The sequence below is a fragment of the Colossoma macropomum genome, unplaced genomic scaffold (genome assembly GCF_904425465.1).
Source record: "Colossoma macropomum unplaced genomic scaffold, Colossoma_macropomum, whole genome shotgun sequence".
NCBI classification, from domain to species: Eukaryota; Metazoa; Chordata; class Actinopteri; order Characiformes; family Serrasalmidae; genus Colossoma; species Colossoma macropomum.
In genome coordinates this window covers 3,388,508-3,414,917 of record NW_023494804.1, presented here as the reverse complement: position 1 = coordinate 3,414,917, position 26,410 = coordinate 3,388,508, and the positions used below count along the sequence as shown (strand labels likewise).

The 26,410-nt window shown below is 41.2% G+C and overlaps 1 protein-coding gene and 1 non-coding gene across 3 annotated transcripts in view; one reads left to right on the top strand and one right to left on the bottom strand.

Annotated features, from left to right (window-relative positions):
* Window positions 1-424: 424 nt before the first annotated feature.
* fgf11b (fibroblast growth factor 11b) overlaps window positions 425-26,410 on the bottom strand; it is a 71,311-nt gene continuing 45,325 nt past the window's right edge. For both annotated transcript variants that reach the window (XM_036594881.1, XM_036594882.1), the window contains 2 exons: window positions 2,892-3,090; window positions 425-558 (listed from right to left, as the gene is read on the bottom strand). In XM_036594881.1, the coding sequence (XP_036450774.1) occupies window positions 425-558; window positions 2,892-3,090 (333 nt within the window). The remainder of the gene's footprint in view (window positions 559-2,891; window positions 3,091-26,410) is intronic.
* trnat-cgu lies at window positions 6,708-6,779 on the top strand. The gene has a single exon. It is a non-coding gene; the product is annotated as a tRNA-Thr (tRNA).

Sequence of the window (26,410 nt, the reverse complement as noted above, 5' to 3'; positions counted from 1 at the left end):
CGCAGTATTGGTTTGCTAGGATGTGGCTGACATTGCTCTGCCTGCATTGGTGCATTTGTCATCGACAACTGCCTCTGTTCGAGTGTCTAGCTGATACAGGACACCCGGGGGCCACTGATTTGTGGCTTGCTGGAGCTGGGAGGGTGATTTCGGGAGGGTTACAAAGGCTCATGCTGGGAAGAATGAAGCGTGGGCTGCTCCTCCAGGCCCACTGTGTCAGAGAAAAGAGAAAGACAGAGGCTTCCCCTCTCTGGAGCTGAAGAGGTCGGCCCTGGAGGGGGCTGCTGACCGACCCCCGGCCCACCATGGCCAGCTCTCAGCCGGCGGCTATGGGGGCGAGATGTTATCTTTGTGCCCCAGTGTTTGAAGGGAATTGGAGTTCCGGAGTGTGACCTGCGCCCTCCCCCTCCCTCCGGCCCCTGTGCTACGAGGCCTCGGCCCGGGGCGCCTCCTTGTGGCCGTTTTGGTGCGACGGTGAGTCCGACGTCTTCACCGTCTTTCGTGGCGGACTCTGCTCCGACACTAGCTCGTGCAGCGATGGCTCCTTGTACATGGCGACTGGAGAAAAGAAAAGAGAGTTTGGCCAAAAGGCACATTTGTACATGCAACAACTGGAGTTCGTCTGCCAGTGCACACTTGATGTTATGATGTTAGGCTGCTTTGCAATGGAGCTACAAGGCTAATGTAGCTAACATGCACTAATCTCACCAATTAGCTGCCGCTAACCGCATGCCTAAATCATCTCACACTTGCCTTAGAGCTTGAAATATTTGTCTGAACCCCAAGAAGCCAAAAGAATGTTTCATTTGTTTGTTAAGTAATTGTATGTTGTACGTTCACCGTGTTGTATGTAGCACATTCTACCTAAAGAAGACGTTTTAGTATTAAACATGTGAAGCAAATACCTCACTATATCAGCACAGCGTGAGAACAGTATTGAAAGTTTATCCAAACTAAAAAAACGTTTGGGTGTTGGGTATATTTTGCTTTGTCCATCTGAATTTACATGACCAAGTGTCAGGCAAATTATTCAGTAACTGCATGAAATAACTGTAAATTTTTATTTTATTTATTTATTTATTTATTTATTTATTAAAAGCTCCTCTCAGATGAACAGAACATGTGTTTTATGATCACACATATTACTACATGCTTACAATTTACTGCTGAAAGCCAAAAATCTTTGACACTCTTTGTAATTTTTAATAAAAATAATGTTTACAGAGCAGATCACTGAAGAGACGCCATCTGTTTATAGTTTATAGCCCAGATTTGTGGAAAAATGGGTCGACTTTCAGTAGAAAAAAAAAAAACTGTGAGTTCAGCTTCTTTTATTATAAGGGTTTAAAATGACATCACCATCTATTTGACTGGAAAGAAGACAGTTACAGCTCTCATACGACCCCCACCTTTAGAATTTAGCTTATGAAATATGAAAGTTATGAAGAATATGATGAAGGGCGTTTTGGAACCAGGTTAAACGGTCAAAGGCTTAAAACTATTGCTTGTTGAATAAAGTTTATTAAAATTTAAACTTAATTTCGTACAACTGATTATTTTATTAGTGACTGTGTACTGCCAAGCAACCACCTAGCAACAACCGAGCAACCACCTTATAAATAATAGCAACTACCTAGCAACACTCTAGCAACCACATAAGCAACCATCTACCAACAGCTGAGCAACATAGAGGAATTACTTACGGTGCACAATCACGGCATTTTCACCACACTGCATTTTCACCACAATGCATCTTCTAGTTATATCAAGTTATTTTAAATCATTTTGTATTTTATTTGTCCAGGATTTAATGATGGCTATATTGCCACCACACAGTGTATTTAACAGTGTTATTTATATTAAAAGAAGTAATATAATTCTAATAATATTTTCAGTACTATTATAAGTTCTGTTCAACACTTTGGCTGATGATGGGCTGATTCGGGTCAGATTTGGACACAAAACTTTGGGTCGGGACAGAATCTTGTCAGTGTTGGGTCACGGTCGGACTCAAAATGGGGATGCTGTGGGTCAGAGTGGACAGAAACCTCTCAGCCTGTATTTGGGCTCGGACAAACATTTCAGGCCCTATTGAAACTCATCTAATCTCAAATAATTGATTAATCTACCAATGATAGATGTGGTTTCTGACGCTGCATGACACACTGTCATCTATAAACATGGACAAAAGTACAGCACATAGCTAAAAACGGTAGTTACGACCATCTTGAAGCCTAAATTTTGTCCGTTACTTATTTATTTACCCCATTTTTCTTCCCAATTTAGTCTTGGCCAATTCCACCTGCTAGCGAGCTTCATCCCACAATGCAACCAAGCTGGAAAGGTGAGGGCTAGAACATGCTAACGCTCCATCACTGGACAGCTCAACAAGCTTGGAGGAGCATGCTAAATGCTAATTCTTTTTCATAAGCTAACAGATGCCTGCATTGGCTAGCATTACGCTGAGTGACTGGGGAGAAGGAGGACCATCCTACCCAACCGAGAAGGAGAGAAGACAGTTAAGCTCTCTTGGGTTCCTGGGAGCAGATGGCTATGGCATCCCCATGTTCTCAACTAGAGGCTGCACCACTCAGGAGCTTTTAGTCCATGTTTGTAGATGATACACAGTATCAGAAACTACATAATGAAGCAGGATTACTTATGAGCTCAACACGGTTTGAGGAAAGTGTGCAATGATTAGGCTCAAAGTTAGCAGTATGCTAATTTGCACAATGCTACTTGTTAGCTACAACCTCATAGCTCCAGGGCTAGGCTAACGAAGCAAACATGCCTTGACAATTTCCTTCAAATACACAACAACTAACAACACTTAAGGGAAGGTTTTTCAAGACTAGCACTGTGGTGCTGCGTTTAAATGAAACACAACTGACCTTCAATGACTTTAGGCAGAAAGTGGGCAGCTCCTTTGGTCTTCTTGACTCGATTGCCCTTCATGACCTGCCCGTCGCGGTTGATGCCGATGTACCACGAGCGGCCGGATTGGCTCTGCCGGTACAGCATGGACGAGTAGGTCACGTAGTAGTTCTCAAACACACTCTCCTTGAACTTACACTCTGGGTTGAAGTGCTCCTGCAAAAAATAAAAAATAATAAAGAAATAACGACGAGAAAAGTTATAAGGGGCTTCACGGAATTATATGCATGCTTATCATTATCATATAAATTAAGTGTAACACACACATAGCAGTAGTGCAGAGGTCTCCAGGGACTTCTTCTCTCATCATTTATGCATTCATTTACATACCTGATGATCTCCTACGATACCGACAGCATCCACACATGCAAATAGCATCAGACGTATGCAGATGCAATGTAAACTGTACATGCACAAGCATGTAAGACCTCATACAAATATACTGACAGAAGACATAGAGTAGCAATCTGTTCCCGTTTTGATATTACAGTGAGAAAAATAGGCCTCAGTCTGGTCAGAGTAATCGTGCCTCACTGAGGATACATCATCCACCCCAAAACTTCCATTTAGCCACTCGTGAGCAATCTCCATCCCACCACAACTCCCATCCATCCTCCTAGCGCTCTGAGCCACTGTTGCTGTGATACTGTTAACTAGTAGCGACATGTATACATCTCTCTTAGTCATCATCAGAGTCCTTGTGCTGTCAGGAAAGCAAACCCAATCTGCAGGACTGATTTAGCGAGGGCAGCAGGGTGCCAGAAACAGCTGACTGAGGCCTTTCCTCCCGCCAGCAGACGAGGAGGAGACTGATGGAGACGGAGAAAAGAGAAGGAGCCTGGACCGGATCCTGAACGGCCATGAAATGATAGCTGATCCTCTAAGTCCCAGGAAACACAGCCAAAACTAGAAGGGGAAAGTCTGTGACTATGACTTTTAAGTTAGGGTGAATGGACGTCCTTGTTTTCTGGGGACAGTCCTTGTTTTTTAGTGGTCAGTCCCGGCTGGAGCTGTCCCCAGAAATGTCCCCATTTAAACTGTGAATTATAAACACACCGGAAAATCCTAAAGGCTGAGTTATACCAGAGAGTTGCACAAGACTCCGCAAACAGTGTGAACCTGAAGTGAACAGGTTACTAGTTGACACACTGTAAAAGCCGGATTATACTTTGGGCATCCACTGTTGTGCGAATGAGGGCTGCGCGTACCTCATGACAAAGTGTTATACTCACTTGTATCAGAGGCGCAAAGATCTCCCCTTTAAAAGTCTCCATGTTCCTGTGTGGCGTCCGCGTCGGCAGCACCGCGTAGCTAGAAAATTTTACGTGTGCGCGAAGCAGCGATCGACAGACGCATGAAGTTTTTCGCACAGGGACTATTGTGACTTTTGTGATGTGTCAGGTACAAACCAGGCTTCCCTTACAAAAGTTTATTCATGTGTGCTATTAGTACACATCTTTTAAACTGAAAATAAGTGAGAATGCTTTCAGTATACTTTTATGTACTTACCAGACATATACTAAACAAAATTATACTTATAAGTATATTATGGTGGCACAGTGGGTTGCACTGTCGCCACAATGGGTTCTCCAGCCGGGTGACCAGGAATCTTTGTGTGTGGAGTTTGCATGTTCTCCCCATATCTGTGTGGGTTTCTTCCCACAAAAAGTGGGCCAATTTAGTCCCAAAAAGTGCTGAAATAGTATGTATACTACTAGTACATTGATATTAGTATACTTACTACATAAAGTATACTTGGGAAATCTACTTGAACTTTACTTAAGTTTACTTTAAGTATACTTTTTTGTAAGGGTTAAGTGGCAGGAAGGTACGCAAGCCAAAAAGCACTTTGTTCACACAGCAGGTAAAAGTGGCCCAAATCTTATCTTTTTCCTCATATGAGGAACACAGATGTGTTATCTTTGCGTCAGTGTGAACAGATAAACACTGAATCTGGCATTTTCAATTCAGATTTGAGACGCTTTCATATTTGGTACTGAAATCCAATCTGATATGTGGCAATGTGACTTAGGCTGAACAGCCGGATCGGATTTTATGTGACTTTTGCGTCAATTCAACTCGAGATTCATGATCATTTTGCGCTGCTGAGGCCTCATAAACATTTAGGCTGATGTTTCTGTACTAAATTAGAAGAGACTTAGCCAAATCACTCCATGTTCGAAGAGATTTCATAAGAAATGTCTGAACGCGGTCGTAGGAGAAGGAGGCTGCAGTGTGAAAGAACAGTTAAGAGCCTGAACGCAACATTTAAAGAATCAAAGACACAAACCAAAGACCACGCCCTTTTTACATTAGCTTGACCACATTCTGGGTGATGATCCCAGCTGTCAGTCAGTGAAGCTTCATGATGGCTCCTATGATGCTGGCAAAGATGAAACTGAAAGCTTTGGGAGCAACTGGCGTTCGTTGGCAGTCATGATTGTTTACCTCTGGATGAGCCGCGTGAAGCTCTGTTCTTTTGCGCATACGAGTCGGTTTAGGAGCTGATCTGTTCAGACTGATATCGCATATCGGTCACATTTAAAAATATTGTCAACAGCCAAACAAAAAAATTTGATTTGGTGAGAAAATCAGATTTGGGCCACTTTTACCTGCTATGTGAACTTAGCCTAACTAGCAGCCCTGTGTAGCAGCGCTTACCCTAGCAGCTAAACGAGCAAGTAATCTGTGCCTGCTGACCGTTCAGCTGACAAATACCTTCGTGACTGAACTGTGAAAAGCTCTTAGATGTCTGCATATTGCACTTTAAACACTGAAAGTAAATAGTTATTGTTTATTTATGGTCAGCAATGCAGTGTTCTTTCATGCATTTGGTAGCCGTCGTGTGCGATAATAGGATTGTACTAATATAGCCTACTATCTGTAGCAGTACCTCTGCCTTGAAAGCCTAGTGGCTGTGAATGAATGGAAACCATCAAATCATTACATTTCCTCCTATCTACCTCCAGCAGCCGTGAAATATCACATATTTACATTTCTGTCACCATCAGCTATTTCTCTCCATCCCTTTTCTCCTCACGCTTTAAACTGGACCACATTCAGCTGCGATGTTTAATGTCTTTAGAAACGTTCGCACAAAGATGGAGATCAGTCGACAGCCTCCTGCTGTGAATGCTAATCACTGAATAATTACCAGGCTCCCTATTAGGGTATCCTAACAATCTGTGCATAGTAATACAGTACTGCACTATAATGAATCATCTGGGAGACGCCAGTCACGTCTTCTCCAGCGCAGCCCCTAATGCTGACCTCCCAAGCTCAACCTCCCACCTCTGGGTTAAAGTGGTGCATCAGATTTACCCAGTTTAATCAAACTTACCCCAAACACGGTCAGTCAGCAAAGACACATTTGCTTCTTTGGTTTTGGAGCTACAAGGCTAATGTAGCTAAGAAGTATGGAAGCTTACACTCCACCAGTTAGCACTGTGCTAACTGCAATGCCTGAAACACAAACCTTGTGCAGATGTTCAGTATCTCTAATAGACTTGATTAAGTGGTTTCTGACACTGTAGAACACACTGTCATCAGCACATATGGACAAAATGTCCATACCTTTGTCCATGTGAATAGATAACAATGTGTCATACACTTTCATAAGAATTTTAATGTAGATGTATTTTTTTTTATTTAATTTCATTGTCTTTCACATAAAATCCTAAAAACAAATTAGAATTCAGCACAAAAACACCATTAGAATCACTTTCCTTACTCCATGTGACTCCATGTAATTTGTTGGCTACATTACTGTTACTGGCATGGTGGCCAAGTGGCAAGGCGTCGGTCTCGTAAACCGAAGATCACAAGTCCAACCCTTGTCCATGCCTTTTGGGGGCGGTTATGGGCTGGAGGTTAGGGAACCATGTGACCGGAAAGTTGCCGGTTCAATCCCCTGAGCTGACAGTATGTGACTGAGGTGCCCTTGAGCAAGATACCTTACCCCCACCCGCTCCTGGGTGCTGCGGATAGGGCTGCCCACTGCACTGGGCAAGTGTGCTCACTGCCCCCTAGTGTGTGTGCGTTCACTAGTGTGTATGTGGTGTGTCACAGCACAGATGGGTTAAATGCGGAGGTGAAATTTCTCCGTTGTGGGACTAATAAAAGTCTCTTAAGATAATTTAATTGGTGTCCAGTGCCAATGCTGAAGAAACAAACTTGTGATGCCAAATATGTCTTGGTTTATCAACTATATCGGGGTAAGTTAGGAAATCTATACAAACTTCAGTCCGACAGCATGACCTTGTCCTTAGAAATGATTTTAACCCTCAAACAGCTTCGCTAGACTTCCCCAGTTACCAAAGGGCCTTGCTTCTGCATGGCTAGGTCCATGGTGAATAGCACTGGGTCGAAGAATGAAATAAAAAAGCCACTCCTTTCCCTCGTGACTCATTGACTGAGTTGGCCTGGCAGAGTGGATCTTAATGAAACGAGGAGAGGGGCTAATACTCGGCCGGCGTGCGCAGAATCCTGACCAGTCGGCCAGGCTTTTTTAGCATTCAGTGCTTCACTCTGACCTTACCAACATTCCACCCCCATTCCTCCCTCTGCACTCCTCCCTGCTTTTCCCTTCTCATTCATTCCCTCCCTCTCTCTCCTTTCCTCCTCCACACTAGAGTCTAAAACCACCCTCTCCTTTCATAAGCTAGGCACTAAACTGCCCCTCTAAAAGCTATAGTTCAGCCAAAAATTAATATGATGCAAAGTCTCATTTACTTTAAATGTAATTGATCAGCCAAGATGTGTTTGGTGTCTGAAGTTTGCTTCTTTAGTTTTGCACTGGAGCTAATATAGCTAATAACTAATGCAAAGCTTTTAGCCGCTAAGTTAGCATTGTGCAAACTGCATGCCTCAGACCATGTTTACTTGCTGAGTCATCAGAAAAAGATTTGCTTATGTGGTTTTTGAACGCTGTCTACTGTTAAACAAGTACAGACAAAGTTCATGCTTTAAAAAAGCTGTTGTTACGTTTTTAGCTGTGTGACTTACTATTTTTATAGATAACAGTATCATAGAGTGCCAGAAACCACACAAATCTGTTTGGGTTCCCTTAAAGAGGAATTCCACCTTTTTTCCCCCAAATTTCTGCATAACTCAGCGGTTGAGATGTAAACAGAGTGATTCAGAGTGGTTTGGTGTGGTTCAGATGTCTTTACAGTGGTGGTGATAGGAACCAGGGGTCACCATGACTACAACACAAATATAGACATTTTATTTACTAAAATCACCAGAGAACCTACACGAGTCTTCTGAGTTTATGTGGAATGTTGATGATGGTAAAACAGCAGAAAATGTAAGAAAAGAAGTTTTCTTTGGGGACTATTTTGCCTCACAACACCCTGCATGTATCCCTCCACCATTAAAGGGTTTTACAAAATCTTCTTCTCTAAACTATCATAAAACAGTGTCTCAGTCATCAGGCAGTGAATTCATAACCATTTCATGTAGGAACTTTCTGTGAGGGAGCTTTTAGAGGTGGACGTCTGGTTCCTATCACCACCACTGTGAACAGTTCTGACTCTGTGAGTTTCTCTAGAACAGAGCGTTTCACACCAAACCACTCTGAACGACTCTGTTTACAGCTTAACCATTGAACTATACAGAAGATCTTAAAAAAATCATTGGATTTGTGTGATGATTTTAGGCTTGCAGTTAGCACCATGCTAATTGCTGGAGCTGTTAGCTTTACTTGTTAGCTATATTAGCCTGGTAGCTCTGGTTCAAGACTAAAGGAACAAACTTCCATTACAAAAGATGTCTTAGTTGATCAAGTACACTCGAAGACAGAAGGAGAAACTGTAGAAATATCACCTCAGCCCCTCTCCAGCTCAATGTAGTGAAGAATTCCAGTGGCTGAGATGGTGGGGGGGTCGGGGGGGGGGTTTAGTTACTCCACCTTCAAACAGATTTTGCAATCAATAAACTCCTCACAGCTTTTTGTTCAGAAAGCATGAAATTGACAGTTGGGGTTTTGCGGGATCTAATCGCAGCGCGGATCCGTCCTCGTCCAACGAGGAGGAATTAATGACCTTGTTACTGAAACATCACAAAGTCAGGAACGCTTCACTCGCGGCGTTTCCCAGCAGGGAGACAGTGATACATAACACTTATAAAGCCTGTCATAAGTTTAGTGACTCTAACGATTACAGCTAAGGAAGGAGGAGAGAGAGCCGAGCCAGTGATTTTTACACTGAAAGAGTGTTTCCGTTGAGAGATTATGCTGACTATGGCTTTTTTAAGCCTCATTACTGTCTAAAGAGAAAAAAACATATAAACAGAATGAGTTCTTCTTTGAATCTTGGGGAGTTTTTCGATGCAAATCACCTCACAGACCTGGTTTGTTTGTAGCCCTCCCTCTCTTTCACTGTTACCACATTGTTTTACCTGCTGTTAACAAATGAAAAGAAGTTAAGTATTTTGGACCTCAGTGGACCCAAGAGTGGTAGCACTTTATTTGATGTGGTCCTTTGTAGATGATTAATAAACACTTAACAGAGTATCAGTAACACATCAACAACACACCAGTGAAGTAGCAGTAGTGAAGCATCTGAATACACTGAAGTAAACATCTTATAGATGTTCTGTTGATACATTACTTACATTAAGTAGGTGTGTTTTTAATATGTTACTTCCAATACACAAAACCTAACCTTACCCAAAACCTAACCCTCACCCTGGCCCTAATCCTAAGCCTAACCTTAACCTCAACCCAAAACCTAATCCTAACCCTCACCCTGGACCCAATCCTAACCCTCATATGTTTTTTGAGTCCACTGAGTGTTTGTTTCATCTAAAAAGGACCACTCAAATAAAGTGTCACCCCAAGAGCTAAGCACCACATAAAGCTCATAAGAAGAATATAAATTGGGCTAAGACTGTCTGAAATCTGATTGGCTGAGCTGTTTGAAGCCATTATAAAATCATTTTGTTTACACGAATCAGACACAGTCAAACTGTGAGTATATCATTATATGGCAGTCTTTAATACAGAAATGTTTTAAAATGCATTAAGAAGTCTGCATTTGTGTATTTTTACACTACAACAATAATGCTAGATTCTATTAGTGCCCATATGGGATTTGCAATGTTATGCTAGCAGATGACGGATCCTGACTTTTAGAGCCAGGTGTTCAATTCGACCAATAAATGTTTTAAAAATTGATCAAAATATGATCTGTTTGGACTCAGTGACTGCTGTTGTAGGAGTGAAGAGGAGGATTTTGTTTGGTGAATCCGCTTCCTGTGTATGAAAAGTAGGTTTAGCTTGTAAATCTAATTAAGTGAAGAGTCATTCGACATGTTGAGATTCTAATTATGTGTTTGAATTTATTTTATCGCAAGCAATTTTAGCTTTTAACCCCATTTTTCAATTAACATTGGATTTTACGAAGGAATTCAATTTACACGTAAAAATGACATTTTTAGCAGTTAAAATTCATTTTGTATGTGACAAACCTGAATTTTTACTAGTCAAAATTTATATACCCCATTTAAAAATGCAATAAAAACAATAATATGTGATTTGTTAATTCGAACCTTAACTTGAACCTTCATCTAACTGACACTTGTATGAAGAAAAGATTTCCAGTGTTTTCACAGACCAAATCTATTGTATTTTGTGAATATAAGCAAATTTAGAATTAGATACCTGCAACAAACTCAAAAAAAAGTTGGGACAGAGGCATGTTTACCACTGTGTTATCACCTTTTTCTTTTAATTACACTTTTTAATTGTTTGGGAAGTTTTGCCCATTTTTGCTTGATACAAGACAACAGTCTGTGGTTATCCTTGTCTGATTTTCCTCTTCACGATGCATCACATTTTCAAAAGAAGACAGATCTGAACTGCAGGTAGGCCAGTCAAGCACACACATTCCACTTTTCCACTGCATTTCAGACTATCTGAGATAAGCTTGGGCCCAGAGAACTCGGCGGTGTTTCTGTATTTAACAGAGTAGCATGATGATTTCCAATGCAATGTTGTCTGAGGGCTCAAAGGTCACACATATTCAACAGTGGTTCCTGCCTTTGCCCAAAATGGACTAAGATTTCTCCAGATTTCCTGAATATTTTCACAGTATTATATACAGTAGATAGTGAAAGATCTAAATTCTTTGCAATCTTGGGCTCTTTTTGAATGGTTCTCTCAATTCTCTCATGAAGTTTGGCACAAATAATGTGCCAAGACCCATCATTGCTTGCAAATGCTGGTGGATGCTCCTTTCATACACAACCATGTTACCCTCACCTGTTACCAATGGTGTAATTTTAATATTCAATAAACTTTTCACTCTTATTTTAAAATAAAACTCTTGCTTTTTATTGCCTCTGTCTCTGGAGAAAACACTGCAGCATTTAAAGGACATTGGTGTGCTAATCACTGCGACGGTGACTTTATGAAAAGCTATTATTTTCTGTCCTGCAAATTTGCGTGGAGTAGCACTGTTACCACTGAGTTTTATACATCTATCTGTTGTTACAAACACAAATAAAACTAAATTCAGTAGTCTTAGCATAAAGTCTGCCATAGCAGCACTGCAAAAGAACATAAACAGGCAAAATCCTTCAAAAACACACTGGTCGATATGATCTACCACAATCAGATGGACAAAAAATGACCTCTACATCTCTGCTGTTTGCTGTGCGTAAGACAACGCTGCAAACATAGCTGAATAATTAATATCAATTATGCTGTTTCAAAGGCACATACATAATTCAGTGTGACTTTGAATCATTGCAGATTCCTCCGACTGTAGGCTGTGAGTGTTTCATACAGAAAAACAGAAGAGACAGTGCTAAGAGCGTCTACAAACATACGTCTTTAACTACACTGTGCTTCCACTCACTGGCCACTTTATTAGAAACACCTACCTTGTACTTCCACTCACTGGCCACTTTATTAGAAACACCTACCTTGTACTTCCACTCACTGGCCACTTTATTAGAAACACCAATCTCGTGCTACAACTCACTGGCCACTTTATTAGAAACACCTACCTTGTGCTTCGACTAACTGGCCACTTTATTAGAAACACCTACTGTTGTGCTTCCTCTAACTGGCCACTTTATTAGAAACACCTACCTTATACTTCCACTAACTGGACACTTTATTAGAAACACCTACATTGTACTTCCACTAACTGGCCACTTTATTAGAAACTCCAGCCTTGTGCTTCCACAAACTGGCCACTTTATTAGAAACACCTACACTGTACTTGCACTAACTGGCCACTTTATTAGAAACACCTACACTGTACTTCCACTAACTGGTCACCTTATTAGAAGCACCTACGTTGTGCTTCCACTATCTGGCCACTTTATTAGAAACACTTACTTTGTGCTTCCACTAACTGGCCACTTTATTAGAAACACTTACTTTGTGCTTCCACTAACTGGCCACTTTATTAAAAACATCTTGTGCTTCCACTCACTGCGTAGGTAAACAGTTACAGACTGCAGCCCACCTGTTGCACAGTCAACCCCCACTGTACCCCATTCCTCATTGGCCAGTTTCCCAGTTATTATGCAAGTGGTGGTCCATTCTCAGCACGGTGGTGACACTGATATGGTGGTGTGTGTGGTGCAGGTGCGAGTGTATCAGAAGCAGGCATGAGGCGGGGCAGGTTTGAAAAGCGCTGTGTGAACAGTCTCACAAGATGTTATTTATTTTATACTCTTCTCAGTTGTTTTTCAAAGAGCTCAGGGAACTGAATTAAATTGAAAAAGGAGTAAAATATATCTCCTTTGACTGCAGGCATTAGCAAACACTTGTGGGTAGAATAGCGGCACGATTGGAACGTGACTGAATAAATATTCGTAAATAAATGAAAACGACTAGCGCAGCAGCAGAAAATCATCTGCAGCCACTTTCCCTCAGACCATAACTCAACATAAAGCTCCTTAATGGGGGCTGTGTTTATGACCGCCTGCATCGTGTGTCTGAGCTCGTGTAAGTGCTTCAGTTAATCTGTCTATGACAGCACATGCGTGTGGATCTGCACTAAAGTGTAGTGTTACATATTTACCCTGCAATCTGCACCAAAAATGTCCAGACAGTCCTAATAATTAATTAATTCAGCTACATTAAGCTGCACTCATTGCTGACACAGACACTCTCCATAGGAAAGCACTGACTCATGGAATGGCTACTTTCAGCATGCAAAATGGTCACCATGTCCAATGCCAGCATGGGGAGAGGGGTATTAAGCCCCCCAGCAATTGGGCTGTGGAGCAGTGGAGCTGTGTTCTCTGGAGTGATGGAGCTCCATCCTGTACCTTTGGGATTAACTGGAAAGAAAGAAAGAAAGAAAGAAAGAAAGAAAGAAAGAAAGAAAGAAAGAAAGAAAGAAAATATGAAGAAAGAGAATAAAGATTATAAGAAGAGTAGGAAATAAGCATAGAAAAAAGAAAAAGGAAATAAGAAAGAGAAAAAAAGAAATAAAGAAAAAAGCAAAATTGGAAAAAAATGGAATTTCCTCAGATAGAGAAAGAAAAAAGGCAAGAAAGAGAAAAAGAAAGAAAGAAAGAAAGGGAGAGAGAAAGAAAAAGCAAAGAAAGGAAAAAGAGAGGAACATAGAAAGAAAGAAAAATAGAATAAAAAAGAAGAAAGAAACAGAAAGAAAAAAGGTAAGCAAGAGAAAAAAGAAAATAGAAAGTAAGAAAGAAAGAAAGAAGACAAAAAGGAAAGAAAGAAAGAAAGAAAGATATAGAAAAAGAAAAAAAGGATAGAAAGAAAAAAGAAAGTGTGAAAGAAAACAAGAAAGACAGGAAAGAGAGAGAAAGAGAAAACAGAAAGAAAGAAAAAAGAAAGAAAGACAGAGAAATAAAGAAAGATAGAATGAATGAAAGAAAAGAAAGAGAGAGAAAGAAAGGGAAAATAGAAAGAAAGAAAAATAAAAAAGCAAAGGAAAGAAGGAAAAAGAGAGAAGGAGAAAATTTAAAGAAAGAGAAAAGAGACAAAACGATTGAGGAAAAAGAAAGAAAAAGAATAAAGAAAGAAAAGAAAGGAGAAAGTGAAAAAAGAAATAAAGAAAAAAAGAAATGGAGCAAAACTAGAGAAAGAAAAACAAAAGAAAAAGAGAAAAAGATCTTTGATCCGACCGAAAAGGTGCTGAAGTGTTTGGTCAGTAAAGTTTGAGGGTATTTGGTTTTAGGATTCAGTCTGATGGTAAAGATCAGGCTGACTGTTGTACAGCAGTGGACACTGAGATGTTAAAGTGATGCTGGCAGAAGCAGCGGGGGAGAACGGGGGGACGGGGGGGTTGTTGGGGAGGGGGATGTAGGGGGTTTAAGGAGCCTCTCCATCATCACAGCTCATCTGTTCATGCTTTGAGTGAAGGATGAAGGGCAGCTGCCAATAAGATTCAGGTTAGAGTGACGTCTGCTGTGTCAGAGAGGCGGAGAATTCGCCATCCATTCCTCTGTTATGAACACTGACTGCGTAGGAAACGACGGGCATGAGATACATCATCTACACTGAGCTACTCTGGAGAATCTCAAACAGAAGACAGTTTGCTCACTGTATAACTTCACTGTGTTCTTCCGTAGAAAATGGTTAATAAACAAATAAACAAATAAATAAACAAACAAACAAATAAATAAAATGCCCGTTTGCTCACCAGGACAAGTAAGTTTGAGTGTGTCACTCTGTCTTACTCGGTTTATACTGGCATTCTGTTAAGTTTTGCCTTTTCTTAATAAGATGGTGCTTCAAGGGTTCTTTTGTAAAGGCAATGGTTCCATATAGAACCATGAACATTCAAAGAACCCTTTTCATGCTTAAAGGGTGAAACGGTTCTTCAGATTGATGGAGAATGTGCTGTGTATGATTTTATATAGCACCTAAAAGGGCACTTCTACTGTTATAAGCTTGACATGATAACAATAGCAATTCAACTTTTTTGGTGCTATACAGAAACATTTTCAAAAAGGTTCTATATAGAACCATCTACAGCACATTCTCCCTTAATCTGAACCCTTTCACAGTGCAAATGGTTCTTTGAGTGTGTGGCTCTATAATAAACCATTTTCTTTACTAAAGAACCCTTGAAGAACCATCATTTTTAAGCATGTAAAACTATACAAGATCTCATCCAGACCTAGACGGCCTGTAGTTTGTAGACGGTCCCTAAGCCCTCAGTGGTTTCAGCAGCCCTCGGAAATCAACAGGTTTAAAATGTTTAAAATACATTAAAGGTGCAGTGTGTAAGATTTAGAGGGACTTATTAGCAGAAATGGAATATTGTATAAAAAACCATGTTCTCGTTAGAGTATAATCACCTGTAACTATGAATCGTTGTGTTCTCGTTAACTTAGAATGAGCCCTTTATATCTACATAGGGAGCGGCTCCTCTTCCAACAGAGGCTGCCGCCGCCATGTTTCTACAGTAGCCCAGAGCGGCCAATCCAGACACTGACGCTCTAGAGGGCGCCGTTTTTACACAGAAGCAGCAGCTTGAATTTGGTGGCGCTGCAGCTCTGGTTGGAAGACGTAGAAATAAGTAGAATCAGTCGTTGCTGCTGGTGCTAGATAACCATTTTGTGTTGTGAGAAGTTTGAGAACCCAAATTTTGACAAAGCCAGTCAGTTTCTCGTTGCAGATTAAACGTATCAGGAAATCATTTGGGAGCTTATAAATACAAATTAGTCCATTTGTCTCCAAATGATCAATGTTCGTCTTAAATCTCTCTCTTTGCCGTTTCGTTAGCTACTATCTAGGCGAGACTGTTGTCTGCGTTGCTATGGTGACCAGCAGTCTGCGCTGATCTTCAGGGTTAAAGGGTGAATTAGCAGTTCTACATTAACTCCAGAGTTTAAGACCATTTATTGTTAAACTGTGTTGAACGATCAGCAGAGCTTTATTTTACTGTAAAGGAGGATTATTTTATTTTTACCTACAAATCTGATTCAGCTGTGGAGCCACAACAGGGCAGTAAAAGAGCTGCGTGTTGCCGACCCCTTACATAAGGCAATGCTGTGTGTGTGTGTGTGTGTGTATTGCAGAAGTACAGTTACAGTTTAAGGTGGGCTGGTCTACATCATCTAACTCCCAGTCTGAAAACAAGCCCCACTCCAACCCTGTATAAGTATATATAATGGAGACACAGGGACGGAGTTATGAGGGTTTCCTATGACAGGAAGTGAAGGCTAGTGTATATATTGGTGTATGTAACCCCCGAGTCAGGACACACTCTCCCAGCTATTGCTGTGGTCTATAAAATACTGAAAGCGGCAGTAAAATGGCGCAGCAGCTTTATGGACTAGAGACTCCAACAGGCTGGGTTTCATTACCACTGCAGGAATGACCATCATCCACTTCCACTCAGTGCCTGTGATGTGTGGGTGAACGTGCAGCCTAGAGGTTTGATTCCTGTCTGTAAACGCCCTCTCTTCCATCATCCTGCTTTCTGCCTCCCTCCCTTTCGCTGCCATGATGGAAATTATTGCATCTGGCTGCCAGCGTCGTCCTGCATCTCAATACTCTCAGCACAGGGGAGAGAAGAACGTACAGAGACCATTTATCAGACATGCATGCAGGTTTGTTTGTGTACAGGGTTGGGATGTAGAGTCATTTATGTACTGTGAACGTATATGAGACCATTGTTTATTTATGTAATTTCCAGTCAAAATGAATATTAAGTTATTTGGGTCATTCTCCATTTGGATGGGAAACCATGTCACAAAGGTTGCAGGGCTTAAAAAGATGCTTGAAATTTTAGGCACAGCTCCAAAAGACAGTATGTACATTTACACAGTTGAGCTAAGATTTAATAACACATTTCCCTTATGATTCTCTGATTTTTCTTTTTTTCACCCTGTTTCATATTCGCTCTGCATCTGTAAAACAGCTCGTCACATAAGCAATTTTAAACAATATTTTTAAGAGGTTTAATTTAGGAATTTGTATAAAACTGATTCATGTTTACTTTTTATATCATTAACATTATACTATATTTATGTAGTATAATGTTAATGATATAAAATATCATAATAGTAAACATGTATTTTATTTTAAAAAAAATTCATTTGTCACAGAGGTTGTGGTCTCTGATGTTAACAGGACTCTTATGTTACATTTTAACTCAGTATTTTCAGCTCTATTAAACTGCTTCTTTGGGTCGAGGCTCATCAGAGAGGAAGCAGCTCAAGGCCTGAGAAGGCGAGTCACACTCGCTCACTATATTTCATTAATTTATTAATAATTCTGTTTATCAGGCAGCTCATAACTTCTATGTATCACTGGTGTTACGAGCTTTAATGGTTGGGTTATTAAAATTTTGTCAAAATAATGCCATAATATCATTTTAATTACTGGTTTTAAATAGTTGCCACAAGGTCACCTGACCACCAACGAGTCAGCCAGTTTACAAAATCCTCAGTTTTAACCAGAATAAACTGGAGTCACCGTCACTGGTGTTACACCATATTCATACAACACCAGTGACTGTAAAATATGTCTGGAATTCAGCTCTCCTTTCTGCTTATATGATAATAGGAGATGTTAATGAACACATTAAAATTATTTTGTTCTGGGAAGAAAGAAATTGCTTTTTTAAAAATGTATCCACCTGAATTCCCACTCCAAATGGAGATTTACCCATATATGTTTTGGAGATGTTTCTGAGGAGAATAGATATGACAATCCACTTGCATAAAGAAGAAGAAAGGCAAATGAAAATAAGTGGAAAAAAGCAGATGTTTTGAGAAAATGGGGCTCCTAACAACCACCTGGAAGACCTGGTAGACCCCAAAACTGCCCCCATCAGATAAACAGCACTTAAAGCTTTCATCTGTGAGAGAGAGGAGAAAATCAAGCTGCTTCAGATCTGAAAACATCCACAGGTGTTTCTGTCCATCCTTCCACTGTGAGAAGACGACTCAGCGCTATGGGTCTGAAAGGATGTGTAGCAGTTCAAGAAGAACCTCACTGAGAAAAGGAGACGGACACATCAGACAAAGAAGCTGAACAATGGACTGCCACCCCAGAGTCCAGACCTCAGCACCACTGAATGTGTTTATATTGTGATATATGATAGGATATTTACTTGTTGGGATCTGGAGAATCTCTCTCTCTCTCTCTCTCTCTCTCTCTCTCTCTCTCTCTCTCTCTCTCGCTCACTCTCTCGGCCCAGAAGGGTTTTTCCAGAGCAAACTGCTGATAAAGTGGGTCAGGAAAGGGACAAGGCACTATTTTTATCGGGAAACCATTTTCACAAGGCCTTACCACAGGTACAGACACACTGAGTAGGAGATTCCCTCAGTAGGAGCTCAGAGAACCTGCAGAGAACCGACTCTGAGCTCAGATCGAAGATATGGAATGTATAGCATAAATGATCATTACCTGCCAAAAAAGGAAAAAATCTCTACCTGATACAAAAATCAATATAATGTAGTGGCCGGTCTGGATATGATGTGATTTTGGAGGGAACATACACCGACCGACCACTTCATTAAGTCCTCCTCCTTGTTTCTACGCTCATTGTCCATTTTATCAGCTCCACTGACCATATAGGAGCACTCTGTAGTTCTACAGTTACAGACTGTAGTCCATATGTTTCTCTGCGTTACCCTGTTCTTCAGTGGTCAGGACCCCCTCAGGACCCCCCACAGAGCAGGTACTATTTGGGTGGTGGGTCATTCTCAGCACTGCAGTAACACTGACGTGGTGGTGGTGTGTTAGTGTGTGTTGTGCTGGTCTGAGTGGATCAGACACAGCAGTGCTGCTGGAGTTTTTAAACACCTCAGTGTCACTGCTGGACTGAGAATAGTCCACCAAAAAATATCCAGCCAACAGTGTCCTGTGGGCAGCGTCCTGTGACCACTGATGAAGGACTAGAGGATGACCAACACAAACTGTGCAGCAGCAGATGAGCTATCGTCTCTGACTTTACATCTACAAGGTGGACCGACAAGGTAGGAGTGTCTAATGGAGTGGACAGTGAGTGGACACAGTGTTTAAAAACTCCAGCAGCACTGCTGTGTCTGATCCACTCGTACCAGCACAACACACACCAACACACCACTACCACAACCGTGTCACTGGAGTGCTGAGAATGATCCCTACCACCCAAATAGTACCTGCTCTGTGTGGTCCTGTGGTGGTCTTCTGCATATTTTAATACACAATTATTGTTTATTTGCTAAATTTAACATATTGAGAAAAAAATAATAACACAAAATGTGCCCTGTGCAAAAGTTATGGGAATTTATATATAATATTTTCTTTTTTTTTTCCCAAAATTTTAAACCCAGCAAAAAAACAGTAAACCAAAATTGGTAGAAACATGCCAAAACATGTTGTTTAATAATTTTATTTTTATTTGTTTTATTAGTTTGGTCTTTTGGAAAACTCTGATTATTCGATTAGTCATTAAAATAATCAGGTCATTATTTGATATCTAACTGATAGGGGCTGTCCTAGTGTAACATGTCCTCAGTGGGCTTGCCTAGTGTGCAGTGATGGTGGGATGAGAAGGAGGAGAGAAAAAGAGGAGAAGAAAGCGCGGTGTTCCCCCCACAGGCCTCCGCCCGTCACGCCTCTCTGAACCTCCATCAGCCTGACAGCGAGGAGCCCGCCGTCGCCGCTGTTAACATTTGTCTGCATGTCATTCACATCTTCTCCAGAGGAACGAAGACCATGATTAGAGCACACACGCACACACACACACACACACACACACACATATACACACACACACCCACACACACACACACACACAATCCTGTAAAACTATCTTTGAGGGCTATTTAAACTGACTGATGTAATATTGAATAGTATATTGTCAGAACATTGTCAGAACAAAACTGACTCTACAGGAGAAGGAAATTATGTTCTTAACATGTAATTGAAGTTAAAGGAACAAGATTTTTTTCCAAGTAATTTTAGACCATTTATGTCAATCTGCTGAACATGAAATTTTAATGCAATGCCAACATTAACTGTAGTTTTCAAATTCTGCAAAAAAGCTAAAAATAACAAAAACGGGGCTCCCGAGTGGCGCAACCATCTAACTGTTGGCCCTGTCATCAGGAGACTGTGAGTTCGATCCCTGGTGATGCTACAGCCATTCGTGGCCAGGAGTCCAAGAAAGCACAACTGGCCTCGCTCTCTGGGTGGGTAGGATGGCCCCCCTGTCTCCCCCCATCACCCAGCACGATGCTAGTCAGCGCGGCGTCTGTTATCTGATGTAACAGAACTGGTGGTTAGTGTTCTCCTCCAAGTGTGTTTAGCTGTCCAATGACATTGCGTTAGTGGCAGTTCGAAAAGAGGCAGTGGTGCTTCACAGATCTCAGAGGATGCCTTTGTGTTTGCCTTTGCCGATCCTGGTGGTATCGTGTGATTCGGGGAGTCCTAACTAGTGGGTGGAACTGGATACGACTAAATTGGGGGGAAAAAAACGATCCAAGGTTTATATATAAGACTGTAGCACTAAATAGAGCTGTGCCTACACCTAAACCTTAGCCTTAACCTTAAAGGGCTTCAAACTTAGGTCGAAATCTGAATACAGCCCAAGAACTTTCTGTCCAATCCGACTGACCAGAACCACATCGTCAAGTTTCCCAGTCTGAAACTGACCCAAACTGGCCCATCATCATCAAAATTAATGAACAAAACCTGATATTTCTAATGATAACTTTATAGGACGAGCCTTCAGTCCAAGTCTTAACCAATGAGAGAGCTTGCTTGACTGTATGTACCTAGATACCATAGAGAAAACGATCCTGATTGGACAGGTTTCCATTTGAAGTTTTTAACCCATTTGTTTCTGACCAAAATTTAGGGTAATTCTACTATACTTGGTGAGTTTAAATACAACAGCATGATATTAAATAAAAATAAAAATGTGTTAGCATGAATTTTTGAATTCTGCATTTTTTATCGGCATTAATGCAGTCCAGGTCAACACTCCTTAAACCCTCAGTGTGAATGCGTGAGGCTAAACTGCTGTAGGCTGAATGGTTGGTCATATGTATTCATTCTTGGTGGTGAAGTCAAAATGGGCTGTTTTAGCAGCTTAATTTCTGTGTGTGGACTGTGTGTGTGAAAATAGTACATTGCATATGCAGTACATTGATATGAACCATTACACCATTTAATATGTTGGTCTTTTGCAAATTACAATTGTTTTTTGTTAGATTATTCAAAATGTTCATGTTTTCCCTCCAAGAGATAAAAACAAGCACACATACACACACACACACACACACACGAACATACACACATGATCAGAGCTGCTACTCTAACAGATGTTAATGGCACAGCCAGATGTTGGATAAAATAGTATCGTCACGTAATGTAAACACGTTAATACACAGTTAGGTCTGCTTACATAAGTGTAAAAGATTAGAATAAAGACGTAAACCATGTTATATAACACGCTGCACATACATAAGCAGCATTACGCAGAATTTACCACAGCCAGACATCACATACTCTGACTACAGCCATAAATAGAGTGATGTACGTTCTAAGGCCAAAGATTAACAGAGGACACAAAATAACACAGAGGCTTTGTCATTGTTTATACTGAAATATAGTTCATTTGCTATGTGCTGTGTTTGAATTGGTGGACTAGCGTCTCTGTAATGTGAATCCTCTATAAAATACTCATTTAAAAGCATTCATTTTATACACACACACATTTTCTAAGCTACTAATTCTTCTGAGTTGCAGGGGGAGCTGGAATCTATTCCAGAGGTCATTGGGCGGAAGGCAGGAAACATCCTGGACAGGCCGCCAGTCCATCACAGGGCAGAAAGACAGGCATATACATTCACACACACACTCACACCTAGGGGCAATTTAGCGTGTCCAATCGGCCTGACTGCATGTCTTTGGACTGTGGGAGGAAACCGGAGAACCCGGAGGAAACCCATGCAGACACGGGGAGAACATACAAACTCCACACAGAAAGGACCCTCATGGCCCGGCTGGCTGGGAACTGAGCCCAGGCCCTTCTTGCTGCGACGCGACAGTGCTACCCACTGCGCCACCATGCCGCCCCATTTTTGCAAATACAGTGTCTTTTACAATGATTTTACAACATTGTCAAAATGAGAAATCCGGGTCCGAGACCCAAATGAGCCAAGGGCGACAGCAAGAGCCAAAGGAAGAAACCTAGAGACACTCAAAAAGGGAACCCATCCTCCCCAGGTCCACATCAGACAGCAAAACAAGTACACAACTAGAGCAACATGAATAAAGAATAAAGCTTTGACAATTAATATACAAACCTGTTTCCAAAGAAGCCGGGACACTGTTCAAAATGTAAATAAGAACAGAATGCAATGATGTGCAAATCGTTTAAACTCTATATATAATTGGAAAGAGTACAAAGATGGCAAATCAAATGTTGAAACTGAGAAATTGTGTTGTTGTTTGCAAAACGTATAACCCATTTTGAATTTGTTGCCAGCAAGTTGCTTCAAAAAAGTTGGGACAGGGACAAGTTTACCATGTTTACTCATCAGACCACAGGACATTTTTTTTCACTTCGCTTCAGTCCGTCCAAAATGAGCATGGCCCAGAGAATGTGGCGGTGTTTCTTGATCCTAGAGTATAGATCCTATAGCTCCTGAGACTATAGTTCATGTATTGCCGCATAATTTATCAGCCCCCCTCTACATCACGCATCAATGGAAAAGGACCACCATATAATTAAAAAAAAACAAGGATAAGGGACAAGGGTAGTTGAGGGGAGAAAAGGACAGGGATAACCGGACATGATAAAGGACAGGGATAACAGAATGTGGGACACAACAGAGATAAGGATAAGGACATGGTGAAGGGCAAGGATAACAAAACGTGGTGAAGGGCAGGGAGAACAGGACACAGTAAAGGACAGGGATAACAGGACATGTTGAAGGACAGGGATAACCGGATGTGGTAAAGGACAGGGATAACAGGACACAGTAAAGGACAGGGATAACAGGACATGGTAAAGGACAGGGATGACAGGACGTGGTGAAGGACAGGGATGACAGGACGTGGTGAAGGACAGGGATAACAGGACATGGTGAACGACAGGGAGAACAGGATGTGGTGAAGGGCAGGGATGACAGGATGTGGTGAAGGACAGGGATTACAGGATGTGGTGAAGGACAGGGATGACAGGATGTGGTGAAGGACAGGGATGACAGGATGTGGTGAAGGACAGGGATGACAGGATGTGGTGAAGGACAGGGATGACAGGATGTGGTGAAGGACAGGGATGACAGGATGTGGTGAAGGACTGGGATGACAGGATGTGGTAAAGGACAGGGATAACAGAACAAGGTAAAGGATGGTAATAAAACAGGGACAGGATAGCAGAGAGAGGACAGGAAGGATAGGAGCGAGGGATGAGACAGAGAGGCAGTTTAGGGAGGAAGGGACTGAGCTGAGCTAATGGTTCAGCAGCGTGTTTCAGTGTATCGAAAGGCATTTCATAATCATAATCGGCAGCAGTATAATTGTGATTCCGGTTTGCTGTCCGTATCGCGCAGCTCCGCCGAGATTCCCTTTGATCTGAATATCAGTCTGTTCTTCTGGAGAGAAAATCCCTCCATTCCTCAGTTCACAGAGAGGCACGAGACAAAAGCGCTCTCCAAATCCACATCACTAATCTCTAGCTGTGGGTTATCCTTTCTCTCTCTTTCTCCCTCTCCCTCCCTCTCTCTCTATCTCTCTCCCTCTCTCTGTCCCTCTCTCTCTCCCTCTCTCTATCTCTCTCCCTCTCTCTCTGTTTCTCTCTATCTCTCTTTCTCTCTCTTTCTCTCTCTCTCTCTCTATCTCTCTCTCTCTCTCTCTCTCTCTCTCTCTGTTTCTCTCTCTCGCTCTCTCTCTCTCTCTCTCTATCTCCCTATCTCTGTTTCTCTCTCTCCCTCTGTCTCTCTCTCTCTCTCGCTCTGTGTTTTGCTCTCTATGTTGCTCTTTCTCTGTGTTTCTCTGTCTGTGTTTCTCTCTCTGTCTCCACCCCACTTTGTTTTCTCCCTCTTTCTCATCCTTTCTCTCTCTTCTCTCTCTATATCTTTCTTTCTTTCCTTTCTCTTTTTGCGCTCTCTCTCTCTCTCTATCTGTCTATATATCTCTACCCAATTTCTGTTTTCTCTTCTGTCTCTCTCCCCCTCTCTCTTTCTCTCTCTCTTTTTCTCTCCCTCCATCTCTGTCTTTTTGTCTCTCTCTATGTCTTTCTCTCTTTCTGTCTTTTTCTGTCTCTCTCACTCTCTCCCTGTCACACTCTCTCTCACTCTCTCTCTCTCTCTCTCTCTCTCCTTCACTCTGTTAAACCTCTCTCGTCCTCGTCAGAGTGGAGAGTGTAATTGGTCACAGTGCTCTGGTTAATCCTGTGTTATTGTTTTTTATTTGTGTGCAGATGCTGAGCCGCTGTGAGCCGTGAGGTTCCACACACAAACACGGCAGAATACACAATGAGGAGGCGCCCCAGATTCCCACCTGCAGGCAGCGCTGCATGAGGGAGAACCGCAGGGACAGAACCGGTTCCTGTTTAACCCTTTAAAAAGGCCCAGGCTTATTACAGCCTCAGGCTCATTATTCACTTACTAACAGACTACAGAGTGAACTGGTATTCACCTGGTAATACACGTTATTACCAGGTGACAAATGCTTGGACACACTGGGGGTTCCTGGACATTTGAGGGGTTAATGATATTGTGGCTGTCATTATCAGTTAGTTTAGTAGGAGAGTAATCTATCAACTATTGTGACATCTAATCAATCAGTAATCAGGGAGTGAAAAAGGTGAAGTAATGAAAAAGCACTAAACTGAACAATGAGTGTGTTTACATGCACTCAATAATCTGATCATAATCAGATTTCTGCAGTTATCTGATTATTCAAATGGTCATGTAAACAGCACACTCTAATTTCTTAGATTGGAGTAAAGTCTAGAAATCTGATTAAGAAATCTGATAAAGGAGCTGCATTTTAGTTTAGTAATCAGATTAAACTCTTACTCTGATTTCTTTCAGTCTGAGCATGTGCGAAACAGACTGCTGTACCAGAAATATGCGAGCAGAGTCGCCGCGAGACCCAGAAAAAAACTTTTGGAGCGACGCTGAAACCAAATACATGCTTGACGAAATGCAGGATTTGATTTATGTATGTTCATATTTTCAGATAAAGTGGTGCAATGTTTTTTAAAAAAAAGCTGCAGCATGAAGTTTGAGTTGTACGTTTATTGGCTGGTTGCAAAGCAGAAATCTGATTACTGTCTGACTCATGTAGACCCGGAGTTTCCCCATTATCCATGTAAATGGAAAAATCTGATTTTCTGCAGTTATCAGATTATTAAGTCGCTGTTGTCAGAACAAAACCTCGTATCTCCAAAATGGTAATTTTACAGGAGAAGGAAAAAACATACATTACTTTTAATGTAAGTCAATGGAACCAGAATGTTTTTCATAGTAATTTTGGGCCGTTTCTTTTGGTCCATTCATCAAATAATTTACACACAATATAAAGAACAACAGGCACTGAAAAACGACAAAAATGGAGATACAAGGTTTTGTCCTGACAGCAGCGAAGTGCGCACTCAATGACTTAGAATGACTTAGAACAATAATGAGTTTATACTTTAAACTAAAGCCTTCAAAACATTAAACTATGAATCAAAAACTTCATTTAAAATAAAAAAATTAAAATTAAAATAAAATGTGCTTTTCTATGGAGAACGCCTGTGTCAGCAGGTGCACCTTAAAGGACACTCTAAAAAAAGACAGTTCTTCAAAGGTTCTTTAGTAAAGATAACAGTTCTATGTTGAACCATAAACACTCAAAGAACCATGTGCATGCTTAAAGGGTTCTTTGCATGGTGAAATCGTTCTTGAGATTGATGGAGAATGTGTTGTAAATGGTTCTGTGTAGCACCAAACACAGTTCTGCTGTTTTTTCCGAAGTCAAACTTATAACAACAGAAGAACCCTTTTGGTGCTACATGGACCATTTTCAAAAAGGTTCTATGTAGAACCATGTACAATTTTGATAGAGAATGTGTTATATATGGTTCTATGTAGCACCAAAAAGGGTTCTGCTCTTTTTCCGAAGTCAAACTTATAACAACAGAAGAACCCTTTTTGGTGTTTCATAGACAATTTCAAAAAGGTTCTATGTAGAACCATGTACAAATATGAGAGAATATGTTGTATATGGTTCTAGATAGCATCAGAAAGGGTTCTTATATTGTTACAAGCTGTACAATGCATTCTTCATCAATCTGAGAACCATTGAAGCATGCAAACGGTTCTTTGAGTCTACATGGTTCTATATAGAATCACTGTCTTTACCAAAGAACCTTTGAAGAGCATCTTCAAGACTGTAGTTGTATTCAGTCATTAGAAGGACAGTACAGCATCATTCTGGAGGTCATAATGACCTTCAAACAGCGGCAGTGTAACTCTGGTATCTTCAGACTCTTGACGAATTTCAGGACCACAGACAGCAGCCAGAGGACCCTCGGTACCA